This window comes from Antennarius striatus, chromosome 3 (assembly GCF_040054535.1).
Source record: "Antennarius striatus isolate MH-2024 chromosome 3, ASM4005453v1, whole genome shotgun sequence".
Lineage (NCBI taxonomy): Eukaryota > Metazoa > Chordata > Actinopteri > Lophiiformes > Antennariidae > Antennarius > Antennarius striatus.
In genome coordinates this window covers 22077855-22098590 of record NC_090778.1, presented here as the reverse complement: position 1 = coordinate 22098590, position 20736 = coordinate 22077855, and the positions used below count along the sequence as shown (strand labels likewise).

The window sequence follows — 20736 nt, the reverse complement described above, 5'->3', positions numbered from 1 at the left end:
CTGATGCATCTGTTGTGTACTGCTTTCTAAATAATATCAATATACAGTACAAAAATATTTATGTGCAAACAAATGCAGCTCAAGAGGTACCCTGAAGCTACTCTGCATAAAATCCCAATCCTATACATGTGGTGGACATTTGTGAGGTCACAATTTGAAAGAACAGGGTAAAGGTTTGATGATTTTTTCCCCCACGTATCACACAGGACCACCCGGTCCCAGAGGACCAGTTGGACCTCCTGGTCCATCGGGACAGAACGTAAGCTCAGTCACAGCATGGCGCTTCACTTTAGTCACTCTCTAAGCTCAGCACTCTCTGATTTGTCGCAGTACAAATGTCATTTTCTTTCTGCTTCAACAAGGGTAAATCTGGAGCCCCTGGAACACAGGGCCCGGTGGGGCCAAAGGGAGAACGTGGGGAGAGAGTGAGTTTGACGACTTTCTCTTCGGATCTTCATCGTGAAACAAAACCCTCTGTGACACACCTTTGTATTTTCAGGGTCCTTTAGGTTACCCTGGAGAGAGGGGCTTCAGAGGCGAGCCGGTAAGACACCTCCAACCTTCTGCGTTGAAGATTATGGAATAAATGAGTGTATGAGTGGAAACATCAACATATGTCACAGCTGGTCATGTTACTGTAAGCTACACTAACCAGCAGCACTGTAAAGCACACTGACCAGGATAAGTTTTTTTTGTTGAAGTAAGCTGACCTGCTTTTATTAATGTTTTGAAGTCAAACTTTCTCTGGTCAATATTTATTTTCAGGGAGCACCTGGTCCCAAGGGAGAGCCAGGAGCGAAGGGATTGCCGGTAAGAAAGTACTGTAGTTTGTGGTACTTCGTGCAGTTCTTGAGGTGATGCATGACTTTGTTAAGAGGGTTTTTTGAGTTAAATATTTTACATATGTTGTAAAATTTATTTATCAAACCATAAATGCCTTCTATGTCTGTCTAATCTTTATTTCTCTTGTACCTCTTCTTCATTTTACAAGAGCAATCTACATGTAAGAAGATATTTAAATTTATGTCATCAGTGTTCATTTTGAAATACATTGAGTCTTTCCAGTAACCTAAATTGATTATATATCAAGTTATCATTATAATCTTTTTCAATCACATTGTTCACAGCTGTGATTGGCTCCAAAGTTGTATTCAACTGCATCTCTTTTCCTCTCAAGTCCACATTTCATCATTTCTGATGATGGTCATGATGTGTCTGTTTTACTTTGATATTTTTGTTTGAGTATGTATAATTTGGGCTTTTGTGTTTTCTGTTTTGTTTGAAACCTTTTGGTGGTTTTTGGTGTGTTGGTCCTGGGGGTTTGCTCTGGACTGCTGTCCCCTGTCACGACACTGTCCGCTTGACCCCAAAGCTGTCTGACTCCCTCTGCAAGCTACTGTTCCATGGCTACCTTTCACAGTCACTTTTTCAACATCAGCTTTGGCATATTCATATAGAAATACAGTAATCAGCACCATGCAACAGCTCTGAGTCTGGAAAAATGACATTTTATTGGGTTTATTTGAACTCAAATTATATTTAAAATAATATTTTCAAATTAATCATAAATAAAATGTGTGAAATGCATATGCCAAATCACTTCATATATGTCAGCGGTGGATCATGATTGGTTTAGAGGTGTTGTTCTCTGATATGTGTGGAGCAGATACAGCTTTTTTTTTAACTCTACAACGCATGACCTCATCTCTATGTACTGCACCACATAAATGTTCTTTTCTGTGTGCAAAACTCGTCAACTAAGTGAATAACAACGTGTCTTTAAAACGGAAATAAGGCAAAGTAGCAGGTTTCTCAGAGTTAAATTTTGGATTTAATTCTGTAACTCTACAACCATTCTAGCAGTTGTTAGACAACTCAGAGTAGAGGGGGATTTGACAGAATAGTACTCCGTTTTCCTTGTGTATAATTCCTGATCATGGATAGCTTGAGGTACATGTCTCGTGAAGATATCGACTTACTGTACAATCTATTAACAAATAGAATTATGTTAAATGTTCATGTTATTGAAGTGCCTTCTGGGTGCATTAGCAATCATTGAAAATAATCCTGCAAAAAAAACAAAATTAGAACTTTGTTTGAATCATTCGCTTTGCAAAAAAATGCAATCAAAAAATGAAGAACTGATTGAAACTTTGCCTTTTTTCTTCTAATATATAGTTTGCCCTTGGTTTGTCTTACTAATAATAGTAGGAATCACTCCTTTGGCTTCACAAAGCCGACATTACTTTCTGCATGCCGTCTTTCATGATTGTCTCTGTCTGCCTTACGTCTCTTGTTCAGCTCTCTTTCTTACTGTTTCAAAAGTATGAATCATGAAGCCTTACCCTTTAATAGAATCAATTAGTTTTCAATGTAAATCTGTTCTGGCTTAATTTCCTTGGGTAATAATGTATCCTCAGTGACTGCAGTGTTAAGAATGAAAACTGTGGTGATGATACCCACAATAAATTAATGCATATGGCATGTGTAAAGCTAAAACCTGAGAGAGAGTATTCCAGCTGTGATATGCCACCAACATGAGGCTGGTCTGTAATATGCATGCTGATGTTGCCCAGCCCAGCATGGCAGAGACTGATTCATTCAGCAGCATGGCCAGATGATCAGGGAGATATGGAGACCGACATGGAGCAGACATGTCTGAGCCTGCTGGGCAGATATGTGGACTGTTTTAACCTTCTAACTGCTGAACTGTATTGAGAATAAAGTGACTTGCATCTTGGCGAGCAGTTCTTTGGCTTGTGCTCCTTACCTTGACGGCTGTATCTATCTTCACAGGGGGACGGAATACATCAAATCAGAGAGGCGCTGAAGATCTTAGCCGAGAGGGTTTTAATCCTTGAGACTATGATCGGTATTCATGGTGAGTAGGAGGCCTGAGGCAGGGTCAGCTTTAGGCATGGGTCAAAGGTGGGGAGCTCAAACTGCCACTGTCTCCTCACCGCTGGGACAGGGAGTGGGAACAGTCATGAGCAGCCCCAGGACTCAGGCTGGTGTTTCCACACCCTCACACAGTCCCCCTGTCACTGCTCTCTGATAGGACATTAGCTTGCAGATGTTCCATGACTTGCAGGCAGACCTTGAGCTTCTGGCTCGCAGGGTGACACTGCTGGAGGCAATCATCTGGCCAGGTAACGCTGAGATATCCTCACCCACAGCTCTGCCAGCCTTCACTGAGCTGTTTTGACAAGTCTTCATTGAGTTTTAGAAGTATTAGCTTTAGCTTGTTAATGACATGTATGTTTATCAGTCACTGTAAAGCATGTGTCCTATAGAAATGTATTCTTATGTATGAATTGTGTTGATTTTGACGGTTATATCATGGCAGTACGAACCTTACTTTAAAAACCTATTTATTCAGTCATCTTCTTCCCATGAAAGTTATTCTCCTGAAGCGAAATAGACACACAGGTATCCACCACATCAGAATAAGAGTTGTTGTTGCCACCAGCATCATAATCTTATCTATGTATGCATGTACTGTACTGTGAGAGAGAAGAGAATTTCCCCTCTGGGGATCAATAAAGTGAATTTAATCTTTAATCTTAATCTACAACCCATGCAATCCTGAAGACGCTGGATGCTACGTTTTAATTCCATCATTGGTATTTAGTTGTATTACTAATAGTAAAGTTTTCAGAGTTTTTAGTCTTCTACTATAATAATTCTTTGTATATTTTTTACCAGTGGATGTAACGCATGTTACTGGTGTCAGATCAAAACAAGAACCTCATTCCTTAAACCACAATATGAACAACTATATCAGAATAGATTTGGATTAGGATCACAGTACGCATGTCCACCCACTAATGGACAGGGAGGCCCCATTCCAACTGCTGTCTTTCTTCAACAGAGCCTGATCTAGGGTCTGGGGATGGACCCTTTGGCACAGCCTCCCCTAGTTTCTACAGAGATAAGCGAGCAGGTGTACTTCCATATCGACTTGCTTCTCCTCTGTCCTCCGACAAGAAGGTTCAAGGAAAGTAGCTCCCCCCAACTCACCCTGAGGATGACAGACTGGGTTGACTCCCCCTCCTATAGGTCTCTTCACCACTCAACATATTTAGACCTCTCTCTGGGCTTTACTGTCAGATGTAGGATGGGGAGCACCTCAGGGAAAGTCAGCTGAATCTTCCATCTCTATAACCAAACCCTTCTATTTCCATAACACATCCAGCAGCTCCTTCTATATCTCATTGCTGTGGCTACAGAGCCTCAGAATAAAGATAGTCATGTTTCTAAAAAAGGAAATTCTTGAATTTCTGTGGTGCTTCTTGGAGCTACAAACAGTTCTGGGTCAAAAAGGGTCATTTAGTTTTGATTAATTGTTGTGATAATCAATTGAAGCAGGAAACATACTGGATTTAAGTTTGACTGCTTTCACAAGGTAACTGCAATCTGAAGCAATTCCACTATTTAACTGTACTGTGCATGTAAAATTTGCAGGACACAACTACACGAGCAAACCTCTTCTTATATTACTTTTGTTATACCTCTATCATTATGTTTAACTCCATGTTATGTAGTGCACTAAAAAGATGAAGTCGTCTCCATCCTGAGATATTTGTTGATAACAGTGATTTGTAGTTTTCTGGTGTTTGTTTTTCCTTCAGATGCAAACTGATGAAATACTCTAAATACATTTACATGTAATAAGTGCAAATTCACGTTTGGGTGCATTTCAGTGAAATTTGTCAATTTATATAAGCACATATGAAATAAATACCAATTTATTTTAACAGAGGAAAGAGCAAAAAACTGAGCTTGAACATATTTTACCACTGTTGTGTTGCTTAACTGTTTCAATTGTCGCGATGAAAACACTTGATAAAAGTTTTTTTCATCTCATATCAAATTTATTGTGTAACTATTTAAAATGATCAATTGTAGTTTATTTTGTATGCTGGTGTGTAGCCATTTCATATTTCATACATTTTCCAAATGTGTTATTGTGTTAAGATCCTGTCCAGATGATTGGTGTAATAAAGCAATGTTCTTTTTTTTTAATGTCACCTTTTTTTTATTTGTGTCAAGATTCATTGAACACAATTACAACAGAAATAAATTATACCTCTTTGCCTAAACATACACTTCATGATACAGAATCCCCTTCAGAGCAGTCACATTTTATGTGTATAATTTTACTTTAATAGCCAAGAAAAAATTTAATCTTCCCACAAACTTCAATCAGTAAAAGGCCGTAAAGTTAACCCACAGGGAAAATTCAATATAAAAGCTCAGCAAAACCTAAGCAAAATAAATGTAATGTCAGGTCCACTGCACAAAACCAGCACCACCGGATTCCAGAAGTGACTTTGTTTAAGAATTATTCAGAGGCTGGGTAGTCTTTCCTTTTGATACAACCACAGCCTGTTCGCCAACGCTGTCGTCAATAAGTAAAGAAATGGCGCCATCCAGTTGTTTTGAGGCAGCAAGTGCCACTACAGCTTTCTCTGTAGGGAAGCCCATCTTCTCCAGCTGCTGTAGTCTGACAGGAAACATTAATTGAAATTGCATTGGTTGAACCATCATGGGAAACAATACGACATTTTATACACAAAGGAAGCAGTCACCGTTCACAAAAAAAAGCATCCTGGTATATTCATTGATGTTTAGTTATTACTCACCGAAGAGAGGAAACTGACGATTTCTGCAGCTCAACTTTTGTATCAGGGTTGTCAGGAGCATCCTGTAAGGAAGCCAGTATCCCTGCCCTCAGCATCTGTTCCTCCAACACCTCTGCCTCAGACTGTGAAGCCGAGTTGTTATCCATTACCCAAGTAGCTGCTGTGTCTGCCCACGGGTGCTGCGTCAAAACAGATGGATCTCTCATGCAGGGAGTGGCTATTACAGGAGGTGATCTAGAACTGTAACAACAGATGAAGTTAGAACTTCTTACAACTGTTCCTGTCATGCAATCGTGAATATTTACTAACACCACACCGCTGTGAGGAAATGTAGGTGGGTAATCTGATCCGGGAGAAAGAGGGAATATATGCCCAATGCGGAATGAAATCCCCAATCGTGGCCTCCTCCAGCTCCTGTATCACCTTGATGAATGGCAAATTATCTGAGTGATGCAGTTAATTAAGGATAATAAACAAACGTTATTCACATGTGAATATACTGCGATGAAAAGATGAAAAAATTTGACTTAATGAAGGGAAGTTTGAGTGATAATTCTCAAAATACAAGATATGATTTTATTGAATTTTGAGTTTGAAAACAATTTTTTTTCAATGACTCCTATACACGACTTATCCCAAAAGACCACTCCCTTCTTAACCCAATAAGCCTACCCTATAGATAAAAACAAAAATGGAAAGAAGAGGGCTTCGTCAGAAACGCTACAGCTGTCGTAAAATGACCTCAATCATGCCTTTCGCTGTAGGTGGGACAGTCCACAGCGTGACATCATCCAGAGGTCATGTCAGTCCATGAGGAGGAGGAGGACGACTACTGCATCAAATGCATCGAATGAGTGTATAAACGGGAAAGGATACAGTTGTGTCCGATGCATATAGCACAGAAGTGAAGCAGGGCAGGTGTTCCAGGCAGCAGCAGCAGTCCGATCAGCAGGAGAAGCCAGGGAAGAATCCAGACCGGCAAACACCTCAGCAGCTTTTTCTGTGTGACCTGACGACTGTGTGCTGTGAAGAGAGCCAGCTGGACGGCAGAGAAACCGTAGATGCGACTAGCCTCAGTCCCAAGGACGAAGAGGACCAAGGTGTAGAGCAGAGGCAATGCGGTCATGGTTAGGATGGACAGGGCCAGGAAGGTGACTGTTCCCCAGCGACGCTCCTGATGACGTCCAAACAACAGCAGGAGAACAACGCTGACCAGCAAGGAGGGCAGATCATCATGGCTGAGTGCATACAGGAACACATCTGAAAATGATCAATGGAATTAAAAGTACAACTGTGTTATACACTTTGGTTTCATATTTTCATACAAATTCATGAAGTTACCTTTGACCCTCGGGAAGTTACCACCAGGACCTAAGCTAAGACTCGCTTGGATGCCTCCATAATATATAAGTAGCATCAACGTTATCAATAAAGATACTCCGGAAGTAAACCCTGGGCGATCTGAACGAAACCAACGCCATGCCGACAAAATACGATCAAGCATTCTTTACGATTAGCTGCTCTCTCTCTCTCCTCTCACTTTACTTTCTGATTCATAATTCGGGTAAATAACTAAATGTTTGCACGCGTAACAAAAACTGAGTATACATTAAACATACAACCTAAAGCTGACACGGTGTTAAGACTCAACTTTAGCTGCAACAATCTTTAAAATCTATCACGTTATGTCCTCTGATTCGGCAATTAACACATTTTATACTAGATAACGTCCCATCATGAAACAACTGTATCCTAAATACACAAACAATAATTTTTTTATGTCGGTGTGAAAATATTTTGACAATTACTGTACTTCCGCTTACGTCACACTCTTCTTCTGCCATTTGATGGCGGTTTGCAAACATCTTTAAGATGAAAGATCGCCACCTTCTGGATGTTCTGGAGCGTACATCAAAGTTCAAAGTAGGGCTTTTACCGGTTAATACTGTATTTTTCCGTTCTAGAAAAAAATATTTGACCTCATGTTTCCCTTCCTATTATTCACTCAGTGCGTGATTAGCGCGGAGAGAATTTGAGGCATATTACCAGCAGTCAAGGAAAAGGCAGCCTCACAATCTCGATTATATTCATAACAGGTAAACACTGCAATCTGTCAATCTGATTTTTTTTTTTTATTCCGACATTAACTCATTGGCTACAGCCATTTTCAGAGCAGAGTTCCCCATCCTGCCAACCCTAAACTAGTGCTGTCAGGCAATTAAAAAAATTTATTTAATCAATTATAGGATTTGTAATTGATTAATCTAATTAATCGCATTTTAATCTCATACCTGCTAACGGCCCCCAAATAAAGAATTTGAATTCTGGGACATTACAAAATTGTAGTGCATGACCAATCAATAGAATGCACCAAGAAGAGAAGATTTGAAATGCACATTTTTATTGGTTAAGTGTGCTTTATAAATGAAATTCAAAAGAAAAAAGGCCGAGCACATCAGCAAACCAATTAGGCCAGGTGCATTTCTCAAAAATGCAATACGAATAGTTAAATAAAATTCAGAAATAAAATAAGGCTGAGTCTCAAATAGGCACATAAGCAGACTCTCAATCAAAATGAATACTAAAGCTGACTCAATACAGCAATTCAAAATGAATAGTATAACATGCCTCTAAATAAAGCAACTAAATAGCAAGATACCAACAGGCTTTCTTTAAAAGGGTAAGCTAACGTTACAGGAACTGACAACAGACAACTCTGTGTCCTTGACATGTTTTGCGTTTAAATGATGTTAGGCTGGAGCTGCTTCGGTGATATGAAAATTCTCTTTTACAAAAGGTACAAATAATAATAATAATAAATTATAATAATAATGGATTAGATTTATATAGCGCTTTTGGCAGCGCAGAATAACTGTGTTATTGTTGATAGACCCGTCTTTGTTCTTTGGAACAAAGACGGGTCCGAGTGGGCGAAGTGACGTCACCGCAGCCTACGGGTCACTCAATGGGCCAAATTGAAAATGCTTGCGCATTGACTTGCTGCTCGCGATTAGTTGCGTTCATTTTTGTAGCGCGTTAACTAATTAACGCGTTAAAGTGACAGCCCTACCCTAAACCTAACACTAACCCTAATCGTTCACTCATTCCTCATTCCTCAAAGCTGTGGAAGGATGGATATTTTAGCAGAATCTAGACTTTAGTGTTCTGCTCCAAAGACTTTTCCATAGATTCAGTGGGGTCCATGGATATTATACTGTATTCTGATAGAAACTTTGTAAAAAAACAAACAAAAAACCCCCCAAAGGTACAAAGAAAGCAGTCCTTATTAAATAACTGATCATTTAATCCAATGTCTACATAAATTGAAGAAGAAGAAGAGTATACATAAATTGAATATCTGTGGTTGTAGAAAACACGGATTTCTCAATACAGATACAAAGATAGTTTTAAATATTGTCATCTTAGATGACGTGAGGCATGGAGTAACATTCTTACTGGAAGATAAGAGTTCTGGAAAATGACTTCAGTTAGCGCGTCTAACATGTGGCATTTATAAACAATAATCAATATTCACTACGTCTTTGTAACTGGAATATCATTAGGTGTACATTTGAAACAGATCGCTGGAGGACTGCAGCCATCCTGCGTGACCGCTCGGACAGGACGGGAATTTGACGACGCCCAAATCTCGCGAGATCTTGAAGCTCCGCGCGTGAAGGGAGGCTCATTTCTGCGGCAACCACAGCCATCCGGCGTCTTCTAATCACCCAGCACATACTCACTAAAATGGCGACGGCTCCCGGTGAGTGAAGATTTTTGATTATTTATGCTAATATTAGTGATATTCGCTCACTTAACCGGGAAAACAAGCTTCATATATATACTGTACAAGAAATTACCGAGGCATGATTTGATATATTGGTTGATATGTCTGTTAATTTACTCGCTAGCTTTAAGCTTTAGGCTTGAGGCCTAGTCATGGCGTTAGCTTCAAAAGTCGTGGCAATTTTTCCCCCCGCATCGAGTCAATAACAATAGCACGCCAGAATACATATTTGTTTTGTTTTTTGTTAATGAATTTTGCACTGACAGCACATCTGAATGCAGAGTAGTTGTTTTGTGTGAAATGTTTTATCTCAGTTGAGCTAGCTAACGGCCGTGGGTCTGACGCCCGCCAGCTGCTGCCTCCATTTGCGCGCTCTCTATTGTTAAAATTCACTGCTAACATTTAATTTGTTCGTATTTTCCCTTCTACAGATTACAGCTCGTACACTCAGACAAGCTCTCAGCAAGGGTAAGGATGTTCAGTTAACTAACTTATAAAACTGTCTATTTTTTAGGAGTTACAGTCATGAAAGCAATCATTCCGATAATCTACATAATGTGATTATTTAGGTTATTATACATCAATCAGATGAGAATCACATGAGATGAGAAAAAGTTTAGTGTAAGGTGCACTATATGTAGGTATTTTAGGGAAATGCCTTACATTCTGACAAACTGTCCTTTGTTGTTTACAGGTATGCTTCTTACGCTGCCCAGCCCTCACAAAGCTATGGACAGTCTGCTCAGGTGAGGTCAAACTGAGTTTGCGAGTTTTCTTTTCTGCTCTACCTTTCTTTTAGTTGGGCTAGTAAGATTTGGACAGTTGTCGTGACATCACAGATGAATTGTTTCCAATTCATCATGTTGGACTCAAGTTCTATTGAAGGCTCATCTTGGTTTTGCACCATTGAATGAGGTTGAACTGGAAGCATGAAATTTAATTAAAACATAACTAATTTATTAAATCTGTTGATGCTTATGATGATGTAGCAGTCAATTTAAAATGTTATTTATTTCCCCATTGGAATTAAATAAATCACCCAAATCTTTGTACTGATTAGTCAGTTGAAATTTGTTGCCTCTTTCCCTCCTCAGCAAAGCTATGGGCAGCAGAATTATGGGACGTATGCCCAACCTGCAGCTGCTGCTGCTGATGGCACCTACTCCCAGACCACTCCAGCTGCTGCAGGCTACCCTCAGCAGCAACAGCAGTATGGATCTTCATATGGCCAACCTGCATCCGGTCAGTTTTTGTAATAGGAGCATAAGATGTAATCTATACTACTTACTACTTGAAAGTACATTGGCTGTGTGCAGATAACTGATTAGGCTGTGATTTAATTGTATTGCTAAATTGGAAAGTGTATGAAATTAATGAAGCCTGGACATGTTTCCTACAGCTGGTTATCCTGCTGCCCAGTCAACCACTCACAACTACTCCCAGTCAGCCCAGGGGTATGGAGCAAGTGGATATGATGGCACACCTGCTGCTGCCACTGCTCCAGCTGCCTCCCAGTCTTACGGCTCTCAGCCAGGGTATACTGCCCAGTCTGCCTATCCTGGTTATGGTCAGCAGGCTACTCCTACTGCACCTCAGAGGTATGGAAAACACCACTAACAGCAAAAGAACAGATTAATTCTACATGATCATTTTTTAACTCTTTTTCTTCATTAGCTACAATGCTAATAGCCAGCCAGCTAGCTACAGCCAAAGCAGTTACTCCCAGCCAGCAGCATACAGCCAGCAACAGCCTGGTTATCAGGCACAGCAGGCAAGCTACGGTCAGCAGCAAGGGTACCAGCAGACGAGCCAGCAGCAATCACAGGCTCCTCCGACTTACCCACCTCAGGCTACTGGTTCCTATGGGCAGCCGCCAGCGAGCCAGTATAGCCAACAGGGTGGACCACCCAGTTACAACCAGTCCAACCATTACAGTAAGCTAACATTTTTACCTCTGCTTTATTGCTAGATTGTAATCCTAATTGACCTATTGTATTTTAATGCATTTGTGATGCTTTTTACAGATAACTACAGACAGGATGGCCAGGGTGGTGGTTCTGGTTACTCTGGTTCTGATTCTTCGAGGTACCCAGGGGGAGGAGATGGCAGGGGCCCTGGCAGGGATGGCTTTGACCGAGGTGGAATGATGCACCGTGGACGTGGAGGCATGGGCCGTGGCATGGGGTAAGCTTCTTTCCTTACCACCTTATTTCAAATGGATTTTGATTTGATTTGACAGGTGCTGTGGTCACTTGGGGCAGGGCTGAGAGGAGGCACCATTAAGAACAGTTGAAACTTTGAGTAATTTTTAAACAAATTCTCAAATGGGATCATGGATTATTAGTGGTAAATTCTGATAAATTGTAGGTTTTTCTGATAATGCATGGTGTTCCTGAATGAAAAATGCAGTACAAGAGCAATATTATCCAGACTCTCAGACCTGCCTCTCTTTTGGCCAAAGGTAAGAAAATACTTTACAAATTCAGTTGATTTCTGATCAGAGGCCTGTGCATTAACATATAGGATGAACTATGTATATCCTAGGACACGATTTGATTATAAGGCAATATCAAAAAGTTAAAGGATTGGTCAGGGTATGTGATAGAAGCATTTTGCGATTGCGTTTATCTGCATCTTAAAAATATAATGGGCATTCTTAAGGAAGGTTCACAAACTAGTAAACTCAGCAGCCTCATCTTAATTCCTTATGTCATGATGGGACATTCCTTGTAGGGTGGCATTTTCTGCAAGAAGAATGCAGGTTAACTTTGCAAAAATCCTGATGTTCACCTTTTTTTTTTTTTTAAATTGTACTGCTGTAGTCCTTAACTAAAAGTTAATGTGTGAGACTTGATAAATTAACATTGATATGTTAAATAATTTAGAGAAACTGGCCATATGCAGTACACTGTTTTGCATTTCAAAAACTCAATGCTGAAATTTGGGTCAGTGTATTTCCTTTGAATAAGGGTTCTATGCACTTAAAAGTGGATGCATGTTTTGTTTTGTGTTTTTCAGTCTTTGGCTATTTGTCTTGGTTTGATTGGCTTGAAGAAACAATACCAAAAATTGTGGTGTGGATATGGTCAAGTGCAAATATTCAAAATCTTATTAATACACCGTATTAATATGAAAGACAAAGGAAATGCCTGTTTTCTGAATAGTGAGAGTCTGCGTGTAGCAACAACATTGGTTTCAGAAGGAGTAAAATAGATTTTGTTTCCTAAAACAAATTGTCAAATCTTTTAAATGGGTTGTGGTCTTTGTGGTCAATATTTTTTAAAAATCCAGGCAATCCAAAATTTATAGAACTGTAAACTTTAATGGCAGAATACATTTAAACAGATTTGATAAGTTATATTTGCAAACACATCTGCAAGTCTTTCGCTGGCTCTTCACTGGCATATTGTTCTGGTGTCACAAGTGCAGAGGGGAAAAATTGTTGAAGAGGTGTTAAAAGCGCCAGAGCTCTTCAGGACTGGTTACCATCTTTTATTTATTTACAGTTAGAATAGTTGAGACTCAGCGGTTTATCTATATACATGTAGACAATGTTTAAGGTGCTGTCCATAGTTTATGGTTCGGCTAAATGGTAAAATACCGGCTTTGGAACAACTGGCACCCAGGTGTGTTAAACTTAAAATATTACAATCCTGGTCCCAAAAGTTGGAATGCTGTGTTAAACATGAATGAAACAGAACGCCATACTATGTTCATATTTTAAGACGTCCTGACGTGAACATGAAAGAAGCCTCAGTATTGATTACAGTGTTGACAAATACATGTAATACAAACAACATCTTAAAACAAGTTGGAACAGGTGCAGCAAAAGAAATTTGAAATACTGAATTACATCTATTTGGAACGATGTCCATGTAAGCCTGGTGATTCAGTCTTAATATTTGATAAAACGTGTTCTTCACATCAACTTTGTCCATTCAGTTTTCTGCTTTATGGTGTCTCAGCCTTTGTGGAATCAGTATTATTGTGTGTCTAATGCCAGTTGATTTTGAATCACACATTTGCTTTGATACCTTAATTGATTGGTAGTTTAAATATTTTATTTTCTGTCAGTCCATACTGTGAAATGGTTACTGCCGGAAGTGGCTTGATCAAGCTTTATATGAGATAACCTTTTTATTCAGCTCACCTGAAAATTCTGAGGTAAACAGGCTGTTCTCTGTTAATTTTTAAATTACTCGTTCAAAAATTCAGGATGACAACATATTTTAATCGGCATGTTTTGATTTTTCCTCACAATAAATATTTGTCACTTGAAAGTTTTGTTTTAGGTATGGAAAGTTGAGGATATTGACTTCTTTTGGGTCAGAAATGACATGAGAATCATCAGGTGGTAAAATATTTTTGCAATTTCATAATTTCTGGTTGAAAGGTGTACCCCTATAAATATATCTCAAAGACGTTCTCGTGACTTGTTCTGATGCAGGAAACACGCAAACACAACGGTTTTCCACAATATAGAACTCTAATCATTCAAAAAAGGTGTTTTCAAAGCAGTGGCAGATAATGCATAAATAGGAAAATAATACCTGAATATATTTCTAAACTCAAATATAGCGTGAAGTTATGATCAATTTTCATTTTAGGGTAATTTTAACCTTGCACAGGTATGTCTGTTATGGGGGGGTGGGGCGCACAATGTCATTGCAATGTTTAAATTGTTTTTGTGGTTTGGAATACAAATGTTTGATCATTCTTTTGAACACTTTTTAACATGCTTTGTCACATTTATACCGTACAGGTAACAGAGCCATTTAAAACCAGCTATTCTCTAAAACGTATCTGTACTCAGTACAGAGCCGCCAACTTAAGCAACAAGAGGGATCTTAAACAAAGATTCGGGGTCTGCCTTTTTTCAACAACCAAGGATTTTTTCTTGTTTAAGCATGGGTATATTAACTGACAGTCCATTCTTTGTTTTTAAGTTAAAATAGCACTAAAAAATGCTGTAAATTTTTTTTTATTGGTGTTTGTTTCTCTTGAACATTGTATAATTATTTTTATACCTGGTGAACATGTTCACCTGGTCGACTTGTGAAATTTCAGATGCACTGTGTCTGTTACATCCCTCACAAAAACGATCCTGGGGATTTAGTCACCAGCATTTTTATACTTGCAACGCTTTGAATTACTGTCATTGGAAGTTTCTGGGTGAAAAACATGTCAAGTATCAATGCATCTGAAATCCTTTCTAATGATGTAAAAAGTTGGGGGGTTTGTTACCCTTTCAAAAACAGTAACAATGTTAGTCGTATTTTTTTTTACACCTGTATCCACTATTGCAGATTGATATTTGAGTTTTATTCAACAAGCTAAGGAATAATACGGAGCTAATTCTCTTTATCCCCTCAATTAGATTATTCTGTAATAATAGTTTGGGGGCGTTAAAGTTTCTGTTGGGCTCGTTGGAATGTTTTCATTACTCCCTCAATCAAGCCACTATGCTCGAGCCATGGGAGTGGCTGTAAAAGGGAAATCGCCTTCATATCTCCATTTATTCCCCATAGCAGCGCTGGAGACAGAGGTGGCTTCAGTAAGCCTGGTGGTAAGTTAACGAGTATTACACTGGTTAGTCATTTTGAAAGCCTTAACTATTTGAGCAACTATGTTTTGAGTATAAATGTATTGTGTCCTGGAAAAAATATTTACATGAACCCGTCTGAAAATATTACGGATGAAAATATTCATTTTTCTTTTTTGTTCAATGCCTGAGACCATTTTCCCCTGGGGTACTTGGTATAATTCAGTCTCTGCTTATGGTTTCAAAATGAGCTTTTGAGAGGTTAATTGCAAAATTTCACAAGTGTTCTATTATTGCTTTAACAAACAATTCTTTTGAGTTGAATTCTTGGGTATTGTGAGGGTTTACAACTGGTCATCGTGGCTTTTACATTTTACATTTGAGAGTCTGGGGTGGTCAATTTTCAATCAAAATATCAATTGTGGTGTACCGTAAGGTGCCATTTTTTTTCAACTTCCCAATATGGCTGAAAGCATTAAGAGGGCTTTTCAGAATTACTGTTTAGTACTCCTCAGGTGTTTGTACACTGAACTCCAGTTGCTCACACTGACTTTCTTCAATCTGTCTTCTTCCCTTCTATCAATGGACTACAGGACCTATGAGCGGGGATGACCGTGATATGGGTGTGTAGGACTTTCTCTACCTTGGCGTTTAAGTGTCATATTCTGAATACTTCTTGGTGTTGGAAAATGTTTCTGGATAATTGACTGGAAGTGTTTTTATAGGACGCCCTGAAGAGCAGGATGACTCTGAAAACAGCACAATCTACATCACAGGGTTGACTGAAAAGGCTAACCTTGAGGAAATGGCTGAATTTTTTAAACACGTTGGACCAATCAGGGTAAGAATTGCTCTCAACTTGAGAATTGAATTGCTCTCGCAAGAAAAATGTGTCGAATGTGAGTAATATTGATTCTTTGTGCGTGCAGATGAATCGCAGACTGGGCCAACCTGCCATCAACATATACAGAGACAGGGACAGTGGACAGCCGAAGGGAGATGCCACCTTGTCTTATGAGGAGCCGGTCTGTGCCAAGGCAGCTGTTGAGCATTTTGATGGTATGTTGCATCGACTACATTTGTTCTAAATTCACATATTAAAGCATATCTCACAGCTGTCTATAATTCTGTTTTATATTAGGGAAGGAGTTCCAAGGCCAACGGCTCAAGGTATCCATGGCACGGCGCAAATCCATGATGGGCGGGATGAGAGGTGGCATGCCCATGCGTGATGGTATGATGGGCCGTGGAGGTAAATTTTAGGAATTCTCATTTGTTTTACTACAACAAGGTTGTTTGTACTTGCAGAATATCGACTTTGGAAGTTTGGACTTTACAGCTGGGAATGCAATCATGTGGTTAATATTGCTTTTATTTCATTAACAGGAATGATGGGCCGTGGTGGCGACCGTGGAGGCTTCGGCCCACGAGGAGGACCTCGTGGTATGGGCAGAGGCGGGCCCACAGGAGCCAACATGCAGCAGAGAGCAGGAGACTGGGAATGCCCTAACCCGTGTGTATTAACTTCGTCGTCAAAGTTGTAGTGTTGTTGTTGTTTTAAAGAAGCATGATTTAATTGAATTTCATGTTCTCCTGACAGGGGGTGTGGCAACCAAAACTTTGCTTGGAGGATGGAGTGCAACCAGTGCAAAGCCCTCAGACCTGAAGGGCTGGGCAGTGGCCCTCCATTTCCCCCAGGAGGTGAGAGAGGCAGAGGTGGAATGGGAATGCGTGGAGGCAGAGGAATGGATCGCGGTGGCCCAGCGGGAGCTGGAGGCCCAGGCGGACCTGGAAATTTCCGTGGTGGCTGGGGAGGCGACCGCGGTGGATTCAGGGGCCGTGGAATGGATAGGGGAGGATATCGTGGAGCTGGGCGTGGAGGACCTCCCATGGACCGCATGGGTGGCAGAGGTGGAAGAGGAATGGGCCCACCAGGTGGAAAGATGGATATGAGGTAGTTTTGGTTGTATGTTTTTAAATGTCATTGAGTAGAGTCTGTTCCGGAACAATGACGATATTTGTAGATTAAGTTTTAAGCAAACTGAAAAAAGCAGGGGAAGACAGACCTTTGACCATTCAAGGGTTTTTTCTGCTCCTTATCTTCTATATAGGGACCATCGCCAGGACCGCCGGGAACGACCCTACTGAAGAGTTTCCTGACCATTCCTGATGTGGAATTTCATTTTTAAGACAAGAATTTTTAATTTAAAGACTCTTTGTCGGTGGTTATAGAACTGCGTTCAGTCATCTTGTCCATTTCCATTCAACTCGTTCCCTTTTTTCTATTTTAGTTTTTCTTGTTTATGCTACATCTTGTATTGTGCGCAAATATTTTTTTTAAGTATGCATTAGGTTGGATGTATTGTGTAAAAATGCATTCGTTAAGTTGCTTCTTATTTCCCAAAAATGACTTGTATGGTGACTCTTTTGGGGAAATAAAGTTTTACCGATTTGATGTGTTTTGATTTATTACAGTTATGTCATTTAGAGATGTGAAATGTGGAGCAGATTACATACAGAAAATATATAATTACTGTTAGGAAATAAAAGTGATCTGTCCTGACATCCTATTTGGCTTTCTGAGCCAGACAGTCCAGACCTGCCACTTGTTTTCCTCAGATGAGAGCAAAACTATCGTATTTGATAAAACAGGAGATGCAGCTTTAAGTGTATTTATACTGACATATGAGGTTTATTAAACCCCGCTTCAAAACGGTGAAGTGTTGTAATTGTTAGTGTGTGTATGTCCGTTTGTCCACCAAATATCTTCGCAACTGTTGCTGATAGAAGGATGAAACAAAAAGCACATTGCATGGGCGGCAAAGGGGATGATAATGAGATGATGACCTTGACCTTGAGAAAACTAGGTTGAGGTCAAGCACCGTAGAGCTCGACTGGCATTTGCCATAGACCACCAGAATTGGCAAGTACGGCAATGGCGCCCTGTACTCTTCACTGACGAGAGCAGGTTCAACCTGAGCACATGTGGCAGATGTGAAAGGGTCTGTAGATGCCCTGGAGAACGTTATGCTGCCTGCAACATCATTCAGCACGACCTGTTTGATGGTGGACCATTGATGGTCTGGGGAGGCATACCCCGGAAGGACGCACAGACCTCTGCAGGTTAGATAATGACACCCTGACTGCTATTAGGTATCGTGATGAAATGCTTTGACCCACTGTCAGAACCTACTCTGATGCAGTGGGACCTGGGTTCCTCCTGGTCCACAATGCCCGACCTCCTGTGGCTAGAGTATGCAGGCAGTTTCGGAGGATGAAGGGATTGATATCATTGACTGGCCCCCACATCCACCTGACCTAAACCCAGTAGAACACCTCTGGGACATTATGTTTAGGTCCATCCAATGCTGCCAGGTTGCTCCTCAGACTGTCCAGGAGCTCAGTGATGCCCTGGTCCAGATGTGGGAGGAGATCCCCAGGACCCCATCCGTCATCTCATTAGGAGCATGCCCCAACGTTGTCAGGCATGCATACAAGCATGTGGGGGCCACACAAACTACTGAGAATCATTTTGAATTGTTACAGTGACATTTTGGCAAAACGGACCAGTCTGCTGCATCATTTTTTCACTTTCATTTTTGGCGTGTCTGATTTCCCCCCTCTTATCGAGTGATCATTTTAATTTCCATCAAATCATGTGGCATCATTTTGTTACTAATACATCACCTACTTATTATCAGGAAAGATATTCAAGACCATTTCCCCCCCCCGTTTAGATATGATGTGTTTTCCAAGTGTTCTTCTGATTTTTTGAGCAGCGTATATATTTTTATGGTTATATGGTTCATTGCAATTGATTCTTGTTTTCCAAACCTGTATATTTTTTGAAATCCAGGAGGAAGATAGGGAATGAATGATTTTTGTTGCAGCTAACTAAACTGGAGGATAGAGGTACTAAACTATTCCTAAAATTTAGTGTTGAACTTTTTTTCTTTTTGAGGAAGCCCTTTGATAACTCACGTCTTGGAAACTGGATTAGGATTTGGCTTTTATGACTTCGTTGTGTTCCCCTCTAACGCAGAAATTTTCTTCTATTTACCTCTGAAGTGGACGGATCACACCTCTGGGTCTGAACAGCTGCTGCTATTTCCTTTCTTACCAATGGGTGGTGCAGGTTAGTCTGAAGCCTCTGGTGCAACAGTCTTCAGGCCACTCAAGAGGTCTGGTTTCTGTTGCTTTGCACCAGGGGTGGTTCTAGGGTTAGCCCTGGGGGGGGCATAGGATCAATGTTTGTGTGTGCAGAGTTTTCTTGTTGCCATGACTGCATGAGGTAGGCTTGAAAACACCCATACCAGAGAATTGTGCTGTCATCATTCTGGCATCTAAAACATTAAACATTACTCATTTCATCATCCTCACTGATCTGCTCTCATCTCCAAGAGACTGAAAATAAACAAACAGCACATAACATTTTAATGATCTTAGTTATTATAAGCAGCATGCCGTTGTAATGACGTCGTATTAAGTGAAATAGCCTAAACCAACATTAAAGTTTGCTTGTTAACAAGTGCATAAGCTAAATTTTAGCTATCATAGATCACAGATGATAATTCTTCGAATAATTTTTACATTGGGCAAAAGTATCTGTTATGAGCATCATACAGCTATTGGATATTTCCTATTTGTAGCCCTACTGGGTACTGTTGAATAATCCTGCCTGCTGGATTCTGCCAGTCATCACTCTGTGATTAGAGCGTTTACACTCTTTGTTATCTACAATTTGTCTAAAGATTGCTTTGGGCGTTCTCTTGAGTTTCAACTGTACTGTGACAAAAATACAAGTACGAAATACATCTGTGTGTTTTTACTTGCCAACTTGTTTCCCTCCGAGCCCCCAGGCTTAAAGTTCCGGTCTTTTTAGGCCGGGACAGAAACACTTTTGCTCTGCTGATTCCGCCTCAGCTTCAACAGCTCACAGCTGTGTGTGTTAGAAGTGGTCCGACATCAGTCTTGTCACCCATTCAGAAACTGCTGTGGTCAGTTCATCATGTAGAGCAAAAGGCTGCTGGATTCTCCCCTCCTCTCTGTCTCTCTCTCTCTCTCTCTCTCTGTCTCTCTCTCTCTCTCTCTCTCTCTCTCTCTCACCCTTTTTACTGTTTTACTGACAGCAAAGCTGATTCATTCAGTCCAGAAAATGATCTCATCACCCCCCCTTCTCTCTCTTGCTCTCTCTCTCTCTCTCTCTCTCTCTCTCTCTCTCTCTCTCTCTCTCTCTCTCTCTCTCTCTCTCTCTCTCGCTCTATTTCTTAAACAGACACATCCCTCTTTTTAAATGAAAACAAGCCTCCCTCCCTCTGGTCAGAGGGCTTTGCTTAAATTCAAACAGCCACACATCAGGCGGTCCGGTAGAGATTGACCCAGGAATTTTAAAGGCCCAGTGAAAAGTTTTTGTATGTTATGAGTCCAGGTGTTACATTACAGTACAATACAGATGAAGGGTTTAAATCAAGAATTGCTGCCACTCCTTTCATGTAAGAACTCTAGCAACATTATTAGTCCTGATACAAAAGCATCAGCAGTAATTCCAAATATTTTGAGTTTTTATTAAAAGAAAACCATTCTGCATTCAGAGCAGTTTCTATCATCTCACTGACATCCTGTTGACTACGATCATATTTTAAAAACTGATCTGGATCCTGGTAATATCCCAGATGTGATCCAGAATGTTTCAACTTCCCAGAATCTGTGGGATAACAGATAACTTGATCATAGTAGGTCATTAAGTTCTCTCATAATTTTCA

The 20736-nt window shown here is 40.2% G+C and overlaps 3 protein-coding genes across 6 annotated transcripts in view; 2 read left to right on the top strand and 1 right to left on the bottom strand.

Moving 5' to 3' along the window:
* Nucleotides 1-5020, top strand: part of emid1 (EMI domain containing 1) — a 44751-nt gene extending 39731 nt beyond the window's left edge. Inside the window, exons 11-17 of one of the 3 annotated variants that reach the window (XR_011035049.1) lie at nt 207-259; nt 363-425; nt 500-544; nt 766-810; nt 2797-2881; nt 3059-3149; nt 3872-3919. Coding sequence is in view for 2 of the 3 variants with exons in the window: in XM_068311406.1 (XP_068167507.1) it covers nt 207-259; nt 363-425; nt 500-544; nt 766-810; nt 3059-3149; nt 3872-4005 (431 nt within the window). In the remaining variant the exon portion in view is untranslated. Of the gene's footprint in view, nt 1-206; nt 260-362; nt 426-499; nt 545-765; nt 811-2796; nt 2882-3058; nt 3150-3871 lie in introns of all 3 variants that reach the window. The other 2 variants (XM_068311408.1, XM_068311406.1) reach the window with 2 other exon arrangements.
* A 129-nt stretch (nt 5021-5149) lies between these two features.
* On the bottom strand, nt 5150-7467 carry rhbdd3 (rhomboid domain containing 3). The gene is made up of 5 exons (XM_068311409.1): nt 6987-7467; nt 6522-6905; nt 5962-6088; nt 5646-5885; nt 5150-5506 (listed from the first exon to the last, which is right to left on the bottom strand). The coding sequence occupies exons 1-5, from the start codon at nt 7147-7149 to the stop codon at nt 5338-5340; spliced, it is 1083 nt and encodes a 360-aa protein (XP_068167510.1). The 5' UTR covers nt 7150-7467; the 3' UTR covers nt 5150-5337.
* Nucleotides 7468-9324: 1857 nt separating this feature from the next.
* Nucleotides 9325-17429, top strand: ewsr1b (EWS RNA-binding protein 1b). 2 transcript variants are annotated; one of them, XM_068310530.1, is made up of 15 exons: nt 9325-9408; nt 9864-9900; nt 10127-10178; nt 10527-10674; nt 10832-11030; nt 11107-11366; nt 11457-11616; nt 14964-14998; nt 15568-15597; nt 15700-15815; nt 15904-16033; nt 16116-16226; nt 16361-16487; nt 16575-16928; nt 17086-17429. In XM_068310530.1, the coding sequence occupies exons 1-15, from the start codon at nt 9393-9395 to the stop codon at nt 17120-17122; spliced, it is 1812 nt and encodes a 603-aa protein (XP_068166631.1). In that variant the 5' UTR covers nt 9325-9392; the 3' UTR covers nt 17123-17429. The 2 variants fall into 2 exon arrangements, with proteins under 2 accessions (XP_068166631.1, XP_068166630.1); XM_068310529.1 differs by having other exon boundaries at nt 14961-14998.
* Nucleotides 17430-20736: the final 3307 nt, after the last annotated feature.